Raw genomic sequence first — 25051 nt, forward strand, 5'->3', positions numbered from 1 at the left:
CCATGGTTGTTTAGTTTGTTTATGGATGGGGTTGTTAGGGAGGTGAATGCAAGAGTTTTGGAAAGAGGGGCAAGTATGAAGTCTGTTGGGGATGAGAGAGCTTGGGAAGTGAGTCAGTTGTTGTTCGCTGATGATACAGCGCTGGTGGCTGATTCATGTGAGAAACTGCAGAAGCTGGTGACTGAGTTTGGTAAAGTGTGTGAAAGAAGAAAGTTAAGAGTAAATGTGAATAAGAGCAAGGTTATTAGGTACAGTAGGGTTGAGGGTCAAGTCAATTGGGAGGTAAGTTTGAATGGAGAAAAACTGGAGGAAGTAAAGTGTTTTAGATATCTGGTAGTGGATCTGGCAGCGGATGGAACCATGGAAGCGGAAGTGGATCATAGGGTGGGGGAGGGGGCGAAAATCCTGGGAGCCTTGAAGAATGTGTGGATGTCGAGAACATTATCTCGGAAAGCAAAATTGGGTATGTTTGAAGGAATAGTGGTTCCAACAATGTTGTATGGTTGCGAGGCGTGGGCTATGGATAGAGTTGTGCGCAGGAGGATGGATGTGCTGGAAATGAGATGTTTGAGGACAATGTGTGGTGTGAGGTGGTTTGATCGAGTAAGTAACGTAAGGGTAAGAGAGATGTGTGGAAATAAAAAGAGCGTGGTTGAGAGAGCAGAAGAGGGTGTTTTGAAATGGTTTGGGCACATGGAGAGAATGAGTGAGGAAAGATTGACCAAGAGGATATATGTGTCGGAGGTGGAGGGAACGAGGAGAAGTGGGAGACCAAACTGGAGGTGGAAAGATGGAGTGGAAAAGATTTTGTGTGATCGGGGCCTGAACATGCAGGAGGGTGAAAGGAGGGCAAGGAATAGAGTGAATTGGATCGATGTGGTATACCGGGGTTGACGTGCTGTCAGTGGATTGAATCAAGGCATGTGAAGCGTCTGGGGTAAACCATGGAAAGCTGTGTAGGTATGTATATTTGCGTGTGTGGACGTATGTATATACATGTGTATGGGGGTGGGTTGGGCCATTTCTTTCGTCTGTTTCCTTGCGCTACCTCGCAAATGCGGGAGACAGCGACAAAGCAAAAAAAAAAAAAAAAAAAAAAAAAATATATATATATATATATATATATATATATATATATATATATATATATATATATATATATATATATATATATATACTGATTACACTAGTCCATGATGATAGCTATTGAGGTGAAATTCCAGTTCAGCAGGAGTTCAGATTATCCTATATTTAACATGCAAGTTTTTCATACCTGCTGCACGTCACGTTTCACGGAGTCAGTTCGCCTCATCAGGTGCAGACACTTCATAAAGGTAATGTGGGTCCCACCACCAACACACGGAGTCCGTCTCATCACACTGGCCTGACCTTTCAAGTGAAAGTGGATGGGGTGGGGGTGGGGGGAGTGGGCGTGGTGCCTTGTGGTTAAGGGCTGGTTGTTTGAGAGGTTGGCCTTGTTAACGAGATGTGTGTTAAACTATTTTTCTTGTTATCGTGCCTTGATAATTCTTTCATAATGATTTGGTTAATAATAGGATGTGCGTTAAAGTTACCTGGGGATAAATTGAAATGATTAATGTTCGCAATTACGACAGATTCAGTGATATTACGTGTAACATAATCAGACGATGAGGGGTACAATGTGATTGGGTTGTTAAGGTCTACAGGATGATCATTTTTCTGCGTAAACACTCCCTATATTCTTATAATTTGGCCTACTTTTAATTAAGGTCTTACTGATAGTGTTATTGTATTGGAGGGCAACATTAAAAACACTTTTTAATACCTGTCTTACATTACTTAAGTTAGGAGAGAGGATAAGGAAACATAATATTGTGGGCAGCACTGCAAGTAATTGTGTGAGATGAAGGTGCGTGTACTCGTGTGCATGCCACATACACGTACGTCGTCTTGTTACTGGACGTCTGTGTTTTAGATATGTATTTACATCCTCAAGCTTGCATGCAACGCTCTATCTCCGGCCCAGCCCGACCCCTGTTGCAACCTGGAACTAGCATGTCTTAGCTGAGTTGACCTACAACCGACCTTCATTAGCTGCATCATCCGGGATAATGCCACGAAAATGTTGGATTCCCTTCCAGCAAGTCGGTGGTAACTTCCTCGCTCTCGCAAAACTTGTCTCACTCTCTCTCTCTCTCTCTCTCTCTCTCTCTCTCTCTCTCTCTCTCTCTCTCTCTCTCTCCTCAACATGAGGCTGTTTTTACAATAAAATCCCGTATTCATTTCAAGGTTACCTAAATCACTTTTTTCCTCTTTCCAGATGAGTCATGTCACTTGGCCGTCTATCTGAATCGGCCGCTGTTAAAGTTTCCTTCCTGTGTAGTATCACACCCATGGGTGCGCCTTTTCATGCGTGGCATGAAGGTCAAGCGTCTTCACGTCTCTCTTAAATGTGTTCTCATATGTTGACTTTAATGTAGTTTGTCTCGTGTGTTTCGTGCGTGCTGGTGACAACGGGGGCAACCACCCGGCTGGTGAAGGGCTGGCAAATGGCCTGGCCCGGCCTGAATGACCGAGACTGCCTCCCTCGTGATGTATCATCCTCATTTCACTCGCAACACCAACATAAATCTATGCACTTCTTTAACCCCATTTAACACCACTGCTCACTCTCTACCTCTGTCTGACCGTGGTAGTGATTTGCGCTGAGAGAGCGACACACTTGTGCTCACTGTTTCCTTCAGTGGGGGTGCAGCTGGGGCCTCAAGTTATCCCACTTCATCCAGCCTCTCCTGATCCACTCACCACACATCACAGGCCCTTACTCAATATAAATATGCGTTAATCATCTCCCAAATATTTCATCATTAGTTTAACAAACACCTACACCGAAGATTGCTTAAAAGACGTTACGTGCACATTGTAAGCCGTAACTTACCACAGTCACACACAAAATACATGAGGAAATCATTATATGATGGTACTCCCTGCTCATGTTGCCCTGTGGCCGCCTGGAATTTATCCACTACACATTCCTGTTATAACCTAGCAGCCCCCCCCCCCTCCCTCACCTACCATGCCGCCAGCACAGGACGGCCTTACCTAGTGGCCCTGCTCCTCACCTACCGTGACGCCAGTACACAAAGTACAACATCACATCTTCATCACGAAGGTGTGACCCTGAGGCACGACGCTACGACTCGAACATGACTTGTTTGATCCTGGGGCACGACGGAACGATCCTTAAGTACGACCCTTGATTACGATGCCAGTTATCTTTGGCTTTCGGTTTCTCCCTCCGGACAAACATTCCTCTGAACTCATCCGCTTGTGGCAAGTTTATTTGCCTACTTACGCACCACTCAGCTAGACATCTCTATACCAGATGTTATCATGAGTGACCTTCCACTAATGTCTCGCCTCTATTTCCCTACTCTCCAGGCTTCTTTTATCGCATCGAGTTAGGAAGCTTTCTAACAAGCTCAGTTCTTTGGCCTACCCTGTCCTCCTTGTTTGGATGATGACTTCTAACAGATAGATCATGGGAGACTTGAATCCGATGATCTCTTTATGTACGACCTTCCTTACTGACTTTCCAGTCCACGTTTGTGTTACTCTGTGATCCTCTGTAGTAACGCTATGCCGTCCTCCTTGTCTTAAATCTTATCTAAAGTCTGCTTTTCTATCGCCGCACAGATGTCTTGAATGATATTTGCCCAAGTCTTCCATTCACAGATCTATGTGCTCCTCTGACTATCCTGTCTCTGACTCAGATATATAAAAATGCTACACATTTCATTCTGCCATTCTGGTCTAGATTCCCAAGTCTCTGCTCTTCTTCCATTACCTCTACCTTGTGATTATCTTCAGCCCGGGGGGGTTGTAGCAGTACCTGCAGTGGAAGCAGTACCAACAACAGCAGCAACAGCGGCAGCAATAACAACAACAATAACAACAACAGCAGCAGCAGCAGCAGCAGTATTGTGTCTGACCAGCAGGAAAATATAAGAGGTATGGAAAGGGAGCGAACCAACGCATTATCGTTCCTGGACAACCCTGACCATGGCTGACAGTTTCAGACGTAAGGGGAACACCTCGAAGGGAATGCGAAACATAAACATCTGCAGGACTAGCCCAGCCACCTGGTTTGACTTATACAACATCCAAGTGTGTGTATGTGAGGGTATACAGTGACAACATACCACTCAAGCGAGAGTCGTCATGTGTCAGGAATGTCCCAAGTAAAAGGTCCAGAGCTCAGGATCAGTCTAGTTAACCTGGGCTACTGTCCACAGGTCCATTCTCAGGATCAGTCTAGTTAACCTGGGCTACTGTCCACAGGTCCAGAGCTCAGGATCAGTCTAGCTAACCTGGGCTACTGTGCTCATGTCCAGAGCTCAGGATCAGTCCAGCTATAGGTACGTATCACTCAAAAAAAAAAATGCCTGAAGAGTGGGGTTCGTTGGGTATCAAAATGAACAATACAACCCCTGTTGTTTGGACACTGTTGTTGCATCGGTATGTTTAGTGAGCCTAACTAGGTGTCGATGCCGCTGATAATCATGGTTGTTTATAATTACAAATTATCATCGACACACATATACGTACACATTACATTATAGTCCAGCCTGCATGACAGCAATATGATCACCATACGTAGCATATATGATGTTGTATGTGAAACGCGCTATCAACGACTGGGTAGAGTTGTTGGTATTGACCCCAAACACTGTTCACATATACTATATGGAGACCAAACAGTGTACAGTCCCCTATGCCTCAGCTGGAGGACACGCCCTTACATTAGGACGGTTTGATGTGTTTCAGGTGAGGCGTCTGATGCTACACTAGACGTGTAACACACTCAGGGTTGATTTAGAGACGACTATGTCATGATCATATCATTCACCATGGAGACGACACAGGGCATACGTGCAGTGATTATTGCCCTTTACAATGAAGGTTATAGCAGGGCAGAAACTGCCAGGCGTATTAGCGTGTCCTGCAATACTGTGGCATTGTGGATACGTCGATATGACGACAATGGTAGCACGGACAGCCAGCGTTTCCAGTGCAGTACTTTAGTGAAACCTCATCAGTTCCTTATACCTCTTCGTTTATCATATGTTTTCCATATTAAGTCTCATGTTAATGTAAGCCGCTATCTATCCCTGGTGCAGGCTATTGCCTCAGCAAGCCTCCACTATTTGTGATGACCATGGTTCATGATGCAGCCAACAGACTGTCCACAACAAGCACCACAGCAGGTAGGGTGCCCAGGCTGAGGCCTGCATATAAACAAACCCAAGCTCACCCATACACGTATGGAGCAGAGATTTACATACCCGCTGCAGTATGCTGACAGACCTGTTTGCTTCTGGGAGCAAGTTGTCTTTCTGCGATTAGAAAACGTTTTCGACCGATACCCCTAAGCAGGCTACGTTTGGCGACAACCATGGCACTAGTTATCTGTCAAACACATTGCGTCTGTCTGACCACAATAATTAGAAACTGTAATGAAAGATGATGAAACGTGTGTGCATTAGAAATGGTAGGCTTATACTACACTCATTGTGTTATATATAATGTTGTCAGCATCGTGTGTTATAACTAATGTTGTCAGCACCGTGTGTTACATATAATGTTGTCAGCACCGTGTGTTATATATAATGTTGTCAGCATCGTGTTATATATAATGTTGTCAGCATCGTGTGTTATATATAATGTTGTCAGCACCGTGTGTTATACATAATGTTGTCAGCACCGAATGTTATATATAATGTTGTCAGCATCGTGTGCTATATATAATGCTGTCAGCACCGTGTGTTATATATAATGTTGTCAGCATCGTGTTATATATGTTGTCAGCACGGTGTTATATATAATGTTGTCAGCACCGTGTGTTATATACAATGTTGTCAGCACCGTGTTATATATAATGTTGTCAGCATCGTGTGTTATATATAATGTTGTATGTGCCGTATGTTATATATAATATTGTCAACACCGTGTGTTATATATTATGTTGTCAGCAAGGTGTTTTATACACAGTGTTGTCAGCACCGTGTGTTATATATATATAATGTTGTCAGCACCGTGTGTTATATATAATGTCAGCACAGTGTGTTAAATGTAATGTTGTCAACATCGTGTTATATAATGTTGTCATCACCATGTTATATATAATGTTGTCAACATCGTGTTATATATAATGTTGTCAGCACCATGCGTTATATATAATGTTGTCAGCACCGTGTGTTATATATAATGTTGACAGCATCGTGTGTTATATACAATGTTTTCAACATCGTGTGTCATATATGTCAGCATCGTGTTATATATAATGTTGTCAGCACCGTGTGTTATATATAATGTCAGCATCGTGTGTTATATATAATGCTGTCAGCATCGTGTGTTATATATAATGTTGTCAGCACCGTGTGTTATATATGACAGCATCGTGTTATATATAATGATGTCAGCATCGTGTTATATATAATGTTATCAGCTTCGTGTGTTATATATCAAGTCAGCACCGTGTGTTATATATAATGTTGTCAGCATCGTATTTTACAGTGTTGTCAGCACCGTGTGTTATATATAATGTTGTCAGCACCGTGTTATTCATAATGTTGCCAGCATCGTGCGTTATGTATAATGTTGTCAGCATCGTGTGTTATATATAATGTTGTCAGCATCGCGTGTTATAATGTTGTCAGCATCGTGTATTTCATATAATGTTGTCAGCACCGTGTGTTACGTATGTCAGCACCGTGTGTTATATATAATGTTGTCAGCATCGTTGTGTTATATATAATGTTGTCAGTATCGTGTGTTCTATATAATGTTGTCAGCATCGTGTGTTGTATAGAATGTTGTCACCGTATCATGTGTGTTATTGTCTTAATACGTATACCTGTGGTAGTTTTAACTCCTCCGTTAGCATAATTATGTATATTTCTCTCTGTAAGTCTAATATTTTATTTGTTTTATCTAAAGTAATTTGATATTTCTATAACATCCATCTCTAGTCATCAGGTTCTAGTCTATCCAGACATGATATAGGTTGCTGTTTCATACATTATTCCACGTTAGATCCAATACCGTTGCCGACCGCTTGATAGGGTTTTCATTTCAGATTGGACGCCCATCATGTTGTGGGTACTGGGATGAGTGGACGTGTGACTGCAGGGTCGTGTGGAGGGATACACACAAGGGGGCGTAAGCGAGCTCTTCAGATGTGGGCCCGGGTCGTTCCACAGAGAAGTATGTTGTGTTGGGTGAGATTATGTTACTCTCTGTTGGGGCAATGCTCCACCCTTATCCGAAGCTATTTGAACTCCATGACACTTGTCGGGCTGTTAAGGCGAGGTTTGAGCAACATGCGGGAATCTTAGTGTTGCCACACCCACCCACATCTCCTGACCTCAACCTTACTGCACATATCTGGGCTGCCATGAGTAAAAACTTCCCACACAAATGCGTCTCGCTACAGTCATCAGCAGTGCCTTGCAGGCATGGAAACACGTGGTTCGTTTTGAGTTTACATGAGAAAGATAGACAAGAGGAGGACTAATTATCCCATGACTTGGTTTGTCTGGCAAGAAAAAAATAGTTTAACTTGAAAAGAAAAATGTAATTCCGCTCAGCATTTTCTTAAGCTGTAGCCCCCTCCCCGCTGCTGCACATCAGACTTCTGCTGTCCCCGTTACCACTGTCGTTTATACAATTTCTTTCTGGCGTTTTCCTCAGACTATACCTGAATTTATGGAACATTTGTCTGAACGACTTGTGAAGGTATCATTTTAGCATTCACTACGCCTGACGGTAACTTTTCCCACGTCCGTACTACATCTTTTAGCTTTGAGTTTTATTCCATTTGTCCTGGTAACCGTATTTTCTTGTATTTCGGAAAGATGCTCGTGATTTACTTTATCGAACTTGTTCAGAATTTTAAACACTTGCATTAAGTCGCCGCGAAGTCTACATTTTTTAAGGGGGAAGAGAGCTTATCGTTTTAGCCTCTTTTCGCATGCCTGATTCCTAAAGGATGGAATCAGCTTGTCGCGCGTCTTTGTACCAGCTCTAATTTTTTCTCTTTTTTATACTTTGGGAACCAAAGTTGGACTGCATATTCAAGGTGGGATCTTACTAGAGAATTATAAAGTGTGAGAATTGTTTCTGGTGTCTTGTAATCTATGTTCCTGGCTATGAAACTAAACATTTGGTTGCCTATTTTACTTGCTGCTTGACACTGTTTAGTGTATTTCAGATTGTTGCTAATGACAACTCCAAGGTCCTTTTCTTCACTTACTTTAGTTAGAGAGTTTCAGAAAAGTTTGTAGTCGTAACGTATATTACCGTCTCCAAAGTGCATAACTTCACACTTGTCTACATTAAACTTCGTGAGCCATCTGTCTGACCACTCAGATATTGAGTTGAGATTTCTTTGAATCATTTCGCAGTCCCGCCTGTTTACAGCTCTACCTCCTAGTTTAGTATCGTCTTAGATATGACACCGAGTTCTAGGTCATTAATTCATATTATGAAAAGAATTGAGCCTAGGACCGACCCCTGTGGCACACTACTCGTTATGTCTAACCAATGTGAGGCTTCGCCACTTAATACGACACACAGCTTTCTTCTGGTAAGCCAGTCTCTGATCCGTGCACAATGTTTTTCACCAATTCTACGTGCTTTGAGTTTATATAAAAGTCTCTTGTGATGTACTTTATCGAAAGCCTTTTGGAAATCTAAATTTACGCCATCAAACGGTATTTTTTCGTCCCAGTTCTAATAAAATCAATTCCAGCAAATACGTTAGGCAGGATCTTCTGCTGCGGAAACCGTGCTGGTTGTCCGATATAATTTTGTGTTCTTCCAGAGACGTGACAATTTTATCTCATACTATTTTTCCATCGTATTACCTAACACAGGCGTAAAGCTAATTGGGCGGTAGCTCAAGGCACACTGTCTGTCTCCTTTTTCATAATTAGGAGTAACATTAGTTAGCTTCCGGTCAGTTGGCACTTGATCATCCGATGGAGAGTCGTTGAATATTTTTGTTATGAGGTTTATCAGCTGTCTCCTAACCTCCGTTACAAATCTTGGAGCTAAGTTATCTGGGCCGTTGGACTTGTTAGGATTTAATTCGTCCAGATATCTAAGTACTTAGAGCTCTTATTTCTCTAACCTTCAACTCTTCTTCATCAGATCCTAGAAACAAATTCATTGGTTACGGTATTCGAGATGTTTCATCAATTGTGAATATGAAGTTAAAAGAATAATTCAGGACGGTAGCCATTTCCTTGTCGTCAGTAGCTAGTGTGTCATGTTCGTTTTGTAATGGTCCAATTCCTTCTTTTGCCGTCTTCCTTTGTCTTATATTTTTGAAGAAATCATTACGATTATTCTTAACTTTCAAGGAAATTCTTTTTGTCTTGCTCGCGTTTACTTTGTCTTCTCACCTTCTTACACTCTCTTTGGATTTTGGTTAATTTCTGGTTATTTTCATCTGTTCCCATTAATCTGATTTTCTTGTCTTCTTCTTTTGGCGAATGAATCCTTCTGTTCTCCTATTCATCCATGATGGTTTTGAAATATCTCAAATTCTCTTCGTAATTCGTGGAATATGTGAATTTCCAATCTCGTGCATGGGTCATCATGGGTGAATATGAGGCTACGTGGGTGTGAACGAGTCTCCTTGGGTGTATACGAGTCTTCGTGGGTGTGCATTTCTTCATGGGTGTGTATGGGTCTTCGGAGGTCTGCACAAGTTCGACAAGGTATCACGAACATCTTTTCGAAATGGAAAAAAAAAAAGAATACGGTTACCAGGACAAATGGAATAAAACTCACAGATAAAAGACGTGGGAAAAACTCCTTTTCCTATATGTGGGTGGACATGGGTCTTCTTAAGTGTACACGAGTCTTCGTGGGCCTGCATGGGTCTTCGTGGACGTGCATGAATCTCGGTGGGTGCGCATAGGTCTTCGTGGGTGTGTATGGGTCTTCAAGGGTGTACACGGGTCCTCGTGGGCGTGCCTGGGTTTTCGTGGGTGTGCATGGGTCTTTGTGGGAGTGCATGGGTATTCGTAAGTGTGCCTGGGTCTCCATGGGTGTGCATGGGTCTCCGTGGGTTTGCATGGGTCTCCGTAGGTGCGCATGGGTCTTCGTGGGTGTGCATGGGTCTTTGTGGGTGTGCATGGGACTTCGTGGGTGCATGGGTCTTCATGAGTGAGCATGGGTCTCCGTGGGTGTGCATGGGTCTTCATGAATGTGCATGGGTCTTCATGAGTGTACATGGATGTGCATGGGTCTTCGTGGGTGTGCATGGGTCTTCGTGGGTATGTATGGGTCTTCAAGGATGTGCATGGGTCCTCTTGGGTGTGCCTGGGTCTTCGTGGGAGTGCATGGTCTTTGTGGGAGTGCATGGGTCTTCGTAAGTGTGACTGGGTCTTCCTGGGTGTGCATGGGTCTTCGTGGGTGTGCCAAGGTCTTCGTGGGTGTGCATGGGTCTTCATAGGTGTGCTTGGGTCTTCGTGGGGGTGCCAAGGTCTTCGTGGGTGTGCATGGGTCTTCATGGGTGTGCTTGGGTCTTCGTAGGTGTGCCAAGGTCTTCGTGGGTGTGCATGGGTCTTCATAGGTGTGCTTGGGTCTTCGTGTGAGTGCACAGGTCTTCGTGGGTGTGCATGGGTCGCCTTACGTGCGCATGGGTCTTCCTGGGTGTACAAGGGTATTTGTGAGTGTGCATGGATCCTCGTGGGTGTGCCTGGGTTCTCGTGGGTATGCATGGGTCTTCAAGGGTGTGCACAAGTCTTCGTGGGTGTTTTAAGGGTCTTTGTGGGTGTGCATGGGTCTTCATGAGTGTGCATTGTTCTTCGTGTGTCTGCATGGGTCTTTGTAGGTGTGAATGGATCTTCGTAGGTGTGCATAGGTCTTCGTGGGTGTGCATGGGCATTGTGTGTGTGTATGGGTCTTCGTGGGTGTGGATGGGTCTTCGTGGGTGTGCATGGTTCTTTGTGGGTGTGCCTGGGTCTTCGTAGGTGTGCATGGGTTTTCATGCGTCTGCCTGGGTGTTCGTGGGTGTGCATGGGTCTTCGTGGATGTGCATGGGTCTCCGTAGGTGTGAATGGATTTTCGTGGGCGTGCATGGGTCTTTGTGGGTGTGCAAAGGTTTTACTGGTCATGGGTTTTCGTGGGTGTGAATGGGCCTTCGTGGCTGTGCATGAGTCTTCATGGATGTTTGTTTTAAGGGTCTTCGTGGGCGTGCATAGGTCTCTGTGGGTGTGCATGAGTCTTCGTGGGTGTGGATGAGTCTTCGTGGGTGCGCATGGGTCTTCGTTGGTGTGCATGGGTCTTCGAGGGTGTGCATGAGTCTTCGTGGGTGTGCATGGGTCTTTATGGGTGTGCATGGGTCTTCGTGGGTGTGCAAATGTCTTCGAGGGTGTGCATGGGTCTTCGTGGGATGTGCATGGGTCATTGTGGGTGTGCATTGGTCTTCGTAAGTGTATCTGGGTCTTTGTGGGTATGCATGGGTTTTCGTGGGTGTGCATGGGTCTTCGTGGGTGTGCCTGGATCTTCGTGGGTGTTCATGGGTCTTCGTGGGTGTGCATGGGTTTTCGTAGGTGCGCATGGGTTTTCATGGGTGTGCATGGATCTTCGTGGGTATGCACGGGTCTTTCTGGGTGTGCATGGGTCTTTATAGATGTGCATGAATCTTTGTTGGTGTGCATGGGTCTTCGTAGGTGTGTATGAGTCTTTGTGGGTTTGCATGGGTCTTCATGATTGGGCATGGTTCATCGTGGGTATGCATGGGTCTTCGCGGGTGTGCATGAATCTTTGTGGGTGTGTATGTATCTTCGTTGGTGTGCACGGGTCTTCATGAGTGTGCATGGGTCTTCGTGAGTGTGCACGAGTCTTTGTGGGTCGGCATGATTCTTCATGGGCGTGCATGAGTTTTAGTGGGTGTGCATGGGTCTCAGTGGGTGTGCATAGAATAACCATGGGTGTGTATGAGTCTTCGTGTGTGTGTGCTTGTGTCTTCATGGTTGTGCATGAGTCTCAGTAGGTGTGCATGAGTCCTCGGTGGTGTGAATGAGACTCCATGGGTATATGCATGGGTTTTCGTGAATGCAGATGAGAGTCTTCTTGGGTGTTTTTTCAATCTTCTTGGGTGTGCTGGGGGGGGTCTTCGTTCATGTGTTCGAGTCTTCGTAGAGGGTGTATGTGTCTCCGAGAGTGTGTGTGGATGTACATGAGGGTCAGTGAGTACGATGAGGGTGGACCGGTGAGTTTTCTATCCCGGGGATGGGTAAGAGACGCGCCCTGGACAGAGGAGACGTTAATAATGACGTCATATCCCCTCCCCTCCCTTCGAGATGTGACTTTATTGTAACAACATGCTGCCCTCAACACCATCATCACCGGCGGGGTTTAATGCTGGCTCGCCCAAGGAAGGTACCTCTCTCTCTCTCTCTCTAACGAGGAAAATACGTATCAAATCCCCCCCCTCTCTCTCTCTCTCTCTCTCTCTCTCTCTCTCCCGGTAACTGTGGGACACGGGGAGGAGCCTATTTAGTGTGGACATGAGGAGCCAGCTTACCTAGTGTAGAGCGTCCAGCCGACGGCTGCAGTGCTGCTCCTCCTCCTCCTGCTAGTAAGTTGTGGAGACGCTGACAAACCTCGCTCCGGCAGTGTGTCTCCGTGTTTGTGCGTGTGTGTGTGTGTACTGTGGGAGGACCAAATACCAGACACACCGCCCACTCTACACCTCTGTACCGATGAACCTCTATTCCATGATGCTCAAGACGGGGGCACCTTGGTGAACAGAGTTTCTGTCTCCCTTTGCCCAAGACTATCTCGTCACTATAGTGAAGACTGTTAGACCAATATATTTACTATAGCACGTGGGTGAAGAACCCTATCGCACCTTCACGGGAGGCACCTTCTCAGCCAGTGAACTGAGAAGAGGTCGGCGCTATCACCAGGCTACAGGCTTGAGTGGCTTACCTTCATGTGTAACGTCATACTGTGCGACTACCGACACGGAGATACTGTATGAAGAAAGACTGTGAGTGCAACTAGATGACTCTGCAAAGATACTGAGAAGCATTAACACATGGGAGCACGGTAGATTACACGTCGCTCACAGACGCACCACAAAGGAAGAGCATCAGGACATCCACAGAACAACCTGAGTAAGACAAACGACGCTGGAAACAGAACGAAGGGAAATACTAAGGACCGAGACCAGACTGTCGCCGGGAAAGAGAGAAAAGAAATGGCAAACATGACACCTAATGAAATATTCCAGTTCCCTGAAAAGCAAAACCATCTTTACTATTTCTCCCCTCTCTATGGCATCACAGACGAGGCCTGCTTCCCTGCCCTCTCAGCAATGAGTCAAGAGCAACCGAGGAGGGAAGCCGAAAGCCACAGCGACGAGATGGCCAACTTCCTTTTGCTTCCTATGAATAACTGGACAAATGTGGTGAGTACTGAAACGAGACCTAGTTATAATAGGTATATGCCTATACTGTAGCAATGTATGCCTGGATGTGGCTACTGTAACAATGTATGCCTGGATGTGGCTACTGTAGCAATGTATGCCTGGATGTGGCTACTGTAGCAATGTATACCTGGATGTAGCTACTGTAGCAATGTATGCCTGGATGTGGCTACTGTAGCAATGTATGCCTGGATGTGGCTACTGTAGCAATGTATACCTGGATGTAGCTACTGTAGCAATGTATGCCTGGATGTAGCTACTGTAGCAATGTATGCCTGGATGTGGCTACTGTAGCAATGTATACCTGGATGTAGCTACTGTAGCAGTGTATGCCTGGATGTGGCTACTGTAGCAATGTATGCCTGGATGTAGCTACTGTAGCAATGTATGCCTGGATGTGGCTGCAGGTAGCAATGTATGCCTGGATATGTCTACTGTAGGAATATATGGCTGGATGTGACCAATGTGGGGTAATATGGCTGGATGTTGTCAATGTGGGGATATATGGCTGGATGTGGCCAATGTGGAGATGTGTGGCTGGATGTGGCTAATATATGGATATATGACTGGTTGTGACCAATGTGGGGATATGGGGATATATGGCTGGATGTGGCTGATACAGGGATATATTGCTGGATGTGGCCCATGTGGGGGCATATATAGCTGGATGTAGCCAATGTGGAGATATATGGCTGGATGCGACCAATGTTTGGATATATGGCTGGATGTGGCTACTGTCGGGATATATGGCTGGATGTGGCCACTGTCAGGATATATAACTGGATGTGGCTGCTGTCGGGATATATGGCTGGACGTGGCTACTGTCAATATATATGGTTGGATTTCGCTACAGTCGGGATATATGGCTTGATTTAGCTACTGTCGGAATACATGGCTGGATGAAGCTACTGTCAGGATATATGGATGAATATTCCTACTGTTGGAATAAATATGGCTGGATGTAGCTACTGTGGTGATGTATGGCTGGATGTAGCTACTATCGGGATATATGGATGGATGTGTTGGTAAGGTTGGCTAGTGTGCGACGGGGAGTGGACAGATGTGGTGTGGAACCCAAGTGTCAGGGAAGGAGGCTGTACAAGACAGCAAGGCATACTACACACGGGTCATCATCTGCCCTACACTACCATGGCGACCACAACAGAGACTCTTTTCGCTACACTCTCCTTCACCATCCCTGACATTTTTATTTTAGGTTACATGAGACGGCACGGGCAACTGAGACCCAAATTTGGGCTATCTCCTTAACTATAATCAAATATAGATATATATATATATATATATATATATATATATATATATATATATATATATATATATATATATATATATATATATATACATATATATATATATATATATATATATATATATATATATATATATATATATATATATATATATATTGGAAAGCATCACAATCTTGCGCGTGATCAAAACATTCCTATGAGTCCACGGGGAAAATGAAACACGATAAGCTCTCAAGTGCACTTTCGTGTAATAATCACATCATTAGGGGAGACACAAGAGAGAAATATAAGTCAGTTGATATACATCGAAGAGACGAAGCTAGGACGCCATTTGGTAAACATGCGATTGTCCAAGACAGAAAACAAGCATTCATAAAGTTATCATTTTACAAATTTCATCAACAATAAAGTTATCTAATTTGTAGAGACCATCACTAATATTAAGATTATAATTCTTTGTGCATTTGATAATAGAAAATTCAATGATATCTCTCGTGGTAACAGAGTTAAGAGTTAATAACTGAGATGGCATTTCTCCAGTCAATACAACGATCATAGTTTTTAGCATTATTAAACAAGGCATTTGATTCTTGTCCCGTTCTTATACTATATTTATGTTGCTTAAGTCTAACAGAAAGATCCTTACCAGTCTGCCCAACATAAAACTTATCAATTTCTACATGGCATTTTATAGATGCATCCAGGAGAATTTTCTGGTGAATTCCTGATTAAGATATTCTTTACAGTAGTATTGTTGCTGAAGGCAGTATTTACATTAGAGGATTTAAGCAACATGGGAAGTAAAGTAAAATCATTATCAAAGGGGAAAACTAAAAAATTCTTGGTGTCAATGGGAGGTTTGGACTCAACTCTATAAAAGGATTTCTTTGCTGACTTAGGGATTTATCAATGAAAGATCTAGGGTACTTTAACTTAGAGCCAATAGAATATATCTTCTCAAACTCATCATCAATAAACTCTGGACTGCAAATACGTAATGCCCTAAGGAACATAGATTGAAAAGATGATAATTCAACTCTGTCATGTTGAGATGTGTAATAATGGATATATGAGCATACATTGGTAGGTTTTCTGTATATGCTAAACTTAAACTTGTTTCCTTGCCCTTGGATCATGCAATCTAAAAATGGTAACACACCATTCTTTTCATTTTCTACAGTAAATTTGATGGAAGGTACTAAATTGTTAAGTAAGGGGAAAAATATTTGCAAATTTTCATTGTTGGCCAAACACAAAGAACATCTACATACCTAAACCAAATTGCATTAGAAGGTAAGATATCCTTTAGTAATTTTGTTTCAAAAAATTCCATATAAAGATTACTTAGTACAGGTGAAAGAGGGTTACCCATTGCCATACCAAATTTTTGAGCATAATAATCTCCACTGAATTGAGGAAATACACAGGCTTTTATACACAATTTTATCAGTTCAGTGAAAACACTTTGTTTATGCGTTTTGATAAGTCCATAAATATATGGCAATGAGACAAAGATGACAAACTTTTGATAAGAGAACCATTACCTTTCAACAACTTCATTTCTTTACTGAAATGGGAATTAAATGCTTCTAATGGATTTTTATTGAGTTTAGAAAATGTTGTGTCATCATTTAAAAGATCATTCATTTTACATTAATAGTTACTTTTGTCTAAAATCACAACTCTATCAAAACGCATAAACAAAATTTTCCAGCAAGACCTATAGTGAGTTCAGTACGCTCTATCACATATAAATTGTCAAAATGGTTAGTTTCTTTATTAAGCCCTCTAGTGGGTAAGGTATCAAATTCTAATATCATGAACAATGTAGATTTAGTCAACAAGCTTAACAATATCAATGTTAATTTTGATTTCAAACTATTTAGCTTTGATGTTTCCTCACTTTTCACAAAAGTTCCAGTTGATGACCTTTTAGAATATTTGTTTGGTGACTTGGATGATATTCATTTTCCTGTTTCAAAGTCTGTTTTAATTGAACTGATGAAATTGTGTATAAAACATTGTGTATTTCAATTCAATGGAGATTATCACGCTCAAAATTTGGTATGGCAATGGGTAACCCTCTTTCACCTGTACTGAGTAATCTTTATATGGAATTTTTTGAAACTGAATTACTAAAGGATATCTTACCTTCTAATGCAATTTGGTTTAAGTATGTAGATGATGTTCTTTATATTTGGCCAACAAATGCAAATTTGCAAATATTTCTCCCCTTACTTAACAATTTAGTACCTTCCATCAAATTTACTGTAGAAAATGAAAAGATTGGTGTGTTACCATTTTCAGATTGCATGATCCATAGGCAAGGAAACAAGTTTAAGTTTAGCATATACAGAAAACCTACCAATGTATGCTCATATATCCATTATTACATATCTCAACATGACAGTTAAATTATGATCTTTTCAATCTATGTTCCTTACGGCATTACGTATTTGCAGTTCAGAGTTCATTGATGATGAGCTTGAGAAGATATATTCTATTGGATCTAAGTTAAAGCACCCTAGGTCTTTCATCGATTAATCCTTTAAGTTAGCAAAGAAATCCTCTTATAGAGTTGAGCCCAAACCTCCCATTGACACCAATAATCTTTTAGTTCTCCCTTTTAATAGCAATTTTACTTCCCATGTTGCTTAAATCCTTTAATGTAAATGTTGCCTTCAGCAATAATAATACTATAAAGAATATCTTAATCAGGAATTCACCAGAAAATTCTCCTGGATGCATCAATTAAGTGCCATGTAGAAATTGTGATAAGTTATATGTTGGGCAGACTGGTAAGGATCTTTCTGTTAGACTTAAGCAACATAAATAGAGTATAAGAACGGGACAAGAATCAAATGCCTTGTTTAATCAGGTTAAAAACTATGATCACTGTATTGACTGGAGTAATGTCATTTCAGTTATTAAATCTAACCACGAGAAATATCACTGAATCTTCTATCATTAAATACACAAAGAATCATAATCTTAATATTAGTGATGGTCTCTACAAATTAGATAACTTCATTGTTGATAAGATTTGTAAAATGATAAGTTTATGAACGCTCGTTGTCTGTCTTGGACAATCGCATGTTCATCAAATGGCGTACTAGCTTCGTCTCATCGATGTATATCAACTGACTTATGTTTCTCTCTTGTGTCTCCCCTGATGATGTGATTATTTCACAAAAGTGCACTTGGGAACTTATCGGGTTTCATTTTCCCCGTGGACTCATAGGAATATATATATATATATATATATATATATATATATATATATATATATATATATATATATATATATATTATTTTTTTTTTTTTTTTTTTTTTTTGTCGCTGTCTCCCGCGTTTGCGAGGTAGCGCAAGGAAACAGACGAAAGAAATGGCCCAACCCACCCCCATACACATGTATATACATACGTCCACACACGCAAATATACATACCTACACAGCTTTCCATGGTTTACCCCAGACGCTTCACATGCCCCGATTCAATCCACTGACAGCACGTCAACCCCGGTATACCACATCGCTCCAATTCAACTCTATTCCTTGCCCTCCTTTCACCCTCTTGCATGTTCAGGCCCCGATCACACAAAATCTTTTTCACTCCATCTTTCCACCTCCAATTTGGTCTCCCTCTTCTCCTCGTTCCCTCCACCTCCGACACATATATCCTCTTGGTCAATCTTTCCTCACTCATTCTCTCCATGTGCCCAAACCATTTCAAAACACCCTCTTCTGCTCTCTCAACCACGCTCTTTTTATTTCCACACATCTCTCTTACCCTTACGTTACTTACTCGATCAAACCACCTCACACCACACATTGTCCTCAGACATCTCATTTCCAGCACATCCATCCTCCTGCGCACAACTCTATCCATAGCCCACGCCTCGCAACCATACAACATTGTTGGAACCATTATTCCTTCAAATATACCCATTTTTGCTTTCCGAGATAATGTTCTCGACTTCCACACATTCTTCAAGGCTCCCAGAATTTTCGCCCCCTCCCCCACCCTATGATCCACTTCCGCTTCCATGGTTCCATCCGCTGCCAGATCCACTCCCAGATATCTAAAACACTTCACTTCCTCCAGTTTTTCTCCATTCAAACTCACCTCCCAATTGACTTGACCCTCAACCCTACTGTACCTAATAACCTTGCTCTTATTCACATTTACTCTTAACTTTCTTCTTTCACACACTTTACCAAACTCAGTCACCAGCTTCTGCAGTTTCTCACATGAATCAGCCACCAGCGCTGTATCATCAGCGAACAACAACTGACTCACATCCCAAGCTCTCTCATCCCCAACAGACTTCATACTTGCCCCTCTTTCCAAAACTCTTGCATTCACCTCCCTAACAACCCCATCCATAAACAAATTAAACAACCATGGAGACATCACACACCCCTGCCGCAAACCTACATTCACTGAGAACCAATCACTTTCCTCTCTTCCTACACGTACACATGCCTTACATCCTCGATAAAAACTTTTCACTGCTTCTAACAACTTTCCTCCCACACCATATATTCTTAATACCTTCCACAGAGCATCTCTATCAACTCTATCATATACCTTCTCCAGATCCATAAATGCTACATACAAATCCATTTGCTTTTCTAAGTATTTCTCACATACATTCTTCAAAGCAAACACCTGATCCACACATCCTCTACCACTTCTGAAACCACATTGCTCTTCCCCAATCTGATGCTCTGTACATGCCTTCACCCTCTCAATCAATACCCTCCCATATAATTTACCAGGAATACTCAACAAACTTATACCTCTGTAATTTGAGCACTCACTCTTATCCCCTTTGCCTTTGTACAATGGCACTATGCACGCATTCCGCCAATCCTCAGGCACCTCACCGTGAGTCATACATACATTAAATAACCTTACCAACCAGTCAACAATACAGTCATCCCCTTTTTTAATAAATTCCACTGCAATACCATTCAAACCTGCTGCCTTGCCGGCTTTCATCTTCCGCAAAGCTTTTACTACCTCTTCTCTGTTTACCAAATCATTTTCCCTAACCCTCTCACTTTGCACACCACCTCGACCAAAACACCCTGTATCTGCCACTCTATCATCAAACACACTCAACAAACCTTCGAAATACTCACTCCATCTCCTTCTCACATCACCACTACTTGTTATCACCTCCCCATTTGCGCCTTTCACTGAAGTTCCCATTTGCTCCCTTGTCTTACGCACTTTATTTACCTCCTTCCAGAACATCTTTTTATTCTCCCTAAAATTTAATGATACTCTCTCACCCCAACTCTCATTTGCCCTTTTTTTCACCTCTTGCACCTTTCTCTTGACCTCCTGTCTCTTTCTTTTATACGTCTCCCACTCAACTGCATTTTTTCCCTGCAAAAATCGTCCAAATGCCTCTCTCTTCTCTTTCACTAATACTCTTACTTCTTCATCCCACCACTCACTATATATATATATATATATATATATATATATATATATATATATATATATATATATATATATATATACTGGAAAGGATCGCAATTTAGCGCGTGATCAAGTGTATTCCTATGAGCCCAAGGGGAAATGAAACACGATAAGTTCCCAAGTGCACTTTCGTGTAATAATCACATCATCAGGGGAGATACAAGACAGAAATGTAAGTCAGTTGATATACAATGAAGAGACGTAGCTAGGACACCATTTGGTAAACAAGTGACTGACCAAGACAGACAACGACGTATCATGAACTTATTATGTGGACCAGAAGGGGAATTGTTCACAAATTCTATCAACAATAAACATATCCAATTTGTATAGACCTTCACTAATACTAAGGTTATAATCCTTTGTGTATTTAATAATAGAAGATTCAATTATATTTCTCGTGGTACTGGAGTTAGAGTTAATAACTGAGATGGCATTACTCCAGTCAGTACAACGATCATAGTTTTTAACGTGATTAAACAATGCTTTTGATTCTTGTTCTGATTTTATACCAAATCTATGCTGTTTAAGTCTAACAGAAAGATCCTTACCAGTCTGCCCAACACAAAACTTATCTTAATTTCTACAAAGCACTTTATAGATGCATCCAGGAGAACTTCCTGGTGAGTTCCTGATTAAGATATTCTTTATGGTATTATCGTTGCTGAAGGCAACTTTTACTTTAAAGGAGGCAACATATGAAGTAAAGTAAAATTATTATTAAAAGGAAGAACTAAAAGATTCTTGGTGTCAGTGGGAGGTTTGGGTTCAACTCTATACAGTGATTTCTTTGCTAACTTAAGGGATTTATCAATGAAAGATCTAGGGTATTTTAACTTGGATCCAATAAAATATATCTTCTGAAACTCATCATCAATAAACTCTGGACTGCAAATACGTAATGCCCTAAGGAACATAGATTGAAATTATGATAATTTAACTCTGTCATGATGAGATGTGTAATAATGGATATACGAGCATGCATTCATAGGGAGTCTGTATATGCTAAACTTAAACTTGTTTCCTTGCATATGGATCATGCAATCTAAAAATGGTAAAATACCATTATTTTCATTTTCTACAGTAAATTTGATGGAAGGTACAAAATTATTAAGTAAGGGAAGAAATGTTTGTAAATTTTCATTTGTTGGCCAAACACAAAGAACATCATCCACACACCTAAACCAAACTGCATTAATTGGTAAGGTATCCTTCAGTAAAATTGTTTCAAATAATTCAATGCAAATATTACTTAGTAAAGGTGATAGAGGGTTACCCATTGCCATACCAAATTTTTGAGCATAATATTCTCCACTGAATTGAAATACACAGTCTTTTATACACAACTGTATCAGTTCAATAAAAAACAGACTTTGAAACAGGTAAACGAATATCATCCGAAATATCAAATGAATATTCTAAGGTGTCATCAACTGGAACTTTTGTGAACAGTGAGGAAACATCAAAACTAACAAGTTTGAAAACAAAATTAACATTGAGATTATTAAGCTTGTTAACTAAATTTACATTGTTCATGATATTAGAATTTGATATCTAACCCACTAAATGGCTTCATAAAGAAACTATCCACTTTGACAATTTATATGTGATGAAGCAGACTCAACTCACTAAAGGTCTTGCTGGAAAATTTGGTTTATGTGTTTTGATAAGTCCATATGTATATGGCTATGAAGGGGACAAAGATGACAAACTTTTAATAAGAGAACCATTACCTTTCAACAACTTCAGTCCTTTATTGAAATGAGAATTAACTGCTTCTAAAGGATTCTTAATTTACTTCCCATGCTGCTTAAATCATGTAAAAGCTGCCTTCAGCAACAATAATACTATAAAGAATATCTTAATCAGGAACACGCCGGAAAGTTCTCCTGGATGCATCTATAAAGTGCCATGTAGAAATTGTGATAAGTATTATGTTGGGCAGACTGGTAACGATCTTTCCGTTAGACTTAAGCAACATGAGTATAGTGTAAGAACAGGACAAGAATCAAATGCCTTGTTTAATCACGTTAAAAACTATGATCATTGTACTGACTGGAATAATGCCATCTCAGTTATTAACTCTAACTCCAGTACCACGAGAAATATCATTGATTCTTCAATCGTTGAATATACAAAGAATTATAACTTTGATATTAGTGAGGGTCTATACAAACTGGATAGGTCTAGTGTTGATAGAATTTGTAAACAATTCCCCTTCTTGTTCACATAATAAATTTATGATACGCTCGTTGTCTGTCTTGGACAGTCACTTGTTTACCAAATGGCGTCTTACCTACGTCTCTCCATTGTATATCAACTGACTTATAATTCTGCCTTGTATCTCTCCTGATGATGTGATTACCACACGAAAGTGCACTTGGGAACTTACCGTGTTTCATTTCCCCGTGGACTCATAGGATATATATATATATATATATATATATATATATATATATATATATATATATATATATATATATAAATATATATATATATATATATACATATAAAGGGGAAGTAAATGTTTATAGTTGTGTTAATGGAGTGATAGTTTTCATGCATGGTGTTTTTGACAAGAAAATAGTGAAGTTGGAGAAAAATGTAGCTTAGACATTGAAGCTTATTGATACAGTGGTGAAATTGATGAGAACTGCTATTGACGTTTGTGTGAATAAATTGTACATTTCCTTTTCCATAGCCAGAGGTTGAACCATTATGTGACATTCATTTTTTCATTCATTTCAAGCTAAAAGTTTGTTTTATAAATTGTTTCTTACATTTTTCATATGTATATATATGTATGTGTGTGTGTGTGTGTGTATGTGCGTATGTATGTGTATGTGTGTGTGTGTGTATATGTATATATATATGTATATTATCCCTGGGGATAGGGGTGAAAGAATACTTCCCACGTATTCCTCGCGTGTCGTAGAAAGCGACTAGAGGGGACGGGAGCGGGGGGCCGGAAATCCTCCCCTCCTTGTATTAACTTTCTAAAATGGGAAACAGAAGAAGGAGTCACGCGGGGAGTGATCATCCTCCTCGAAGGCTCAGAGTGGGATGCCTAAATGTGTGTGGATGTAACCAAGATGTGAAAAAAGGAGAGATAGGTAGTATGTTTGAGGAAAGGAACCTGGATGTTTTGGCTCTGAGTGAAACGAAGCTCAAGGGTAAAGGGGAAGAGTGGTTTGGAAATGTCTGGGGAGTGAAGTCAGGGGTTAGTGAGAGGACAAGAGCAAGGGAAGGAGTAGCAATACTCCTGAAACAGGAGTTGTGGGAGTATGTGATAGAATGCAAGAAAGTAAATTCTCGATTAATATGGGTAAAACTGAAAGTTGATGGAGAGAGGTGGGTGATTATTGGTGCATATGCACCTGGGCATGAGAAGAAAGATCATGAGAGGCAAGTGTTTTGGGAGCAGCTAAATGAGTGTGTTAGCGGTTTTGATGCACGAGACCGGGTTATAGTGATGGGTGATTTGAATGCAAAGGTGAGTAATGTGGCAGTTGAGGGAATAATTGGTATGCATGGGGTGTTCAGTGTTGTAAATGGAAATGGTGAAGAGCTTGTAGATTTATGTGCTGAAAAAGGACTGATGATTGGGAATACCTGGTTTAAAAAGCGAGATATACATAAGTATACTTATGTAAGTAGGAGAGATGGCCAGAGAGCGTTATTGGATTACGTGTTAATTGACAGGCGCGCGAAAGAGCGACTTTTGGATGTTAATGTGCTGAGAGGTGCAACTGGAGGGATGTCTGATCATTATCTTGTGGAGGCTAAGGTGAAGATTAGTATGGGTTTTCAGAAAAGAGGAGTGAATGTTGGGGTGAAGAAGGTGGTGAGAGTAAGTGAGCTTGGGAAGGAGACCTGTGTGGGGAAGTACCAGGAGAGACTGTGTACAGAATGGAAAAAGGTGAGAACAATGGAAGTAAGGGGAGTGGGGGAGGAATGGGATGTATTTAGGGAATCAGTGATGGATTGCGCAAAAGATGCTTATGGCATGAGAAGAGTGGGAGGTGGGCTGTTTAGAAAGGGTAGTGAGTGGTGGGATGAAGAAGTAAGAGTATTAGTGAAAGAGAAGAGAGAGGCATTTGGACGATTTTTGCAGGGAAAAAATGCAATTGAGTGGGAGAAGTATAAAAGAAAGAGACAGGAGGTCAAGAGAAAGGTGCAAGAGGTGAAAAAAAGGGCAAATGAGAGTTGGGGTGAGAGACTATCAGTAAATTTTAGGGAGAATAAAAAGATGTTCTGGAAGGAAGTAAATAGGGTGCGTAAGACAAGGGAGCAAATGGGAACTTCAGTGAAGGGCGCAAATGGGGAGGTGATAACAAGTAGCGGTGATGTGAGAAGGAGATGGAATGAGTATTTTGAAGGTTTGTTGAATGTGTCTGATGACAGAGTGGCAGATATAGGGTGTTTTGGTCGAGGTGGTGTGCAAAGTGAGAGGGTTAGGGAAAATGATTTGGTAAACAGAGAAGAGGTAGTAAAAGCTTTGCGGAAGATGAAAGCCGGCAAGGCAGCAGGTTTGGATGGTATTGCAGTGGAATTTATTAAAAAAGGGGGTGACTGTATTGTTGACTGGTTGGTAAGGTTATTTAATGTATGTATGACTCATGGTGAGGTGCCTGAGGATTGGCGGAATGCGTGCATAGTGCCATTGTACAAAGGCAAAGGGGATAAGAGTGAGTGCTCAAATTACAGAGGTATAAGTTTGTTGAGTATTCCTGGTAAATTATATGGGAGGGTATTGATCGAGAGGGTGAAGGCATGTACAGAGCATCAGATTGG

At 41.4% G+C, this 25051-nt stretch overlaps 2 protein-coding genes across 3 annotated transcripts in view; one reads left to right on the top strand and one right to left on the bottom strand.

Moving 5' to 3' along the window:
- LOC139749490 (uncharacterized) overlaps nucleotides 1–25051 on the bottom strand; it is a 225073-nt gene that overhangs the window by 150493 nt on the left and 49529 nt on the right. The window lies entirely within an intron of this gene.
- The window catches only part of LOC139749342 (ETS-related transcription factor Elf-5-like), a 45571-nt gene continuing 33774 nt past the window's right edge, over nucleotides 13255–25051 (top strand). Inside the window, exon 1 of the mRNA XM_071663061.1 lies at nucleotides 13255–13474. Coding sequence (XP_071519162.1) covers nucleotides 13265–13474 — 210 coding nt within the window. The 5' untranslated portion in view covers nucleotides 13255–13264. The remainder of the gene's footprint in view (nucleotides 13475–25051) is intronic.

Source organism: Panulirus ornatus, chromosome 7, assembly GCF_036320965.1.
Source record: "Panulirus ornatus isolate Po-2019 chromosome 7, ASM3632096v1, whole genome shotgun sequence".
NCBI classification, from domain to species: domain Eukaryota; kingdom Metazoa; phylum Arthropoda; class Malacostraca; order Decapoda; family Palinuridae; genus Panulirus; species Panulirus ornatus.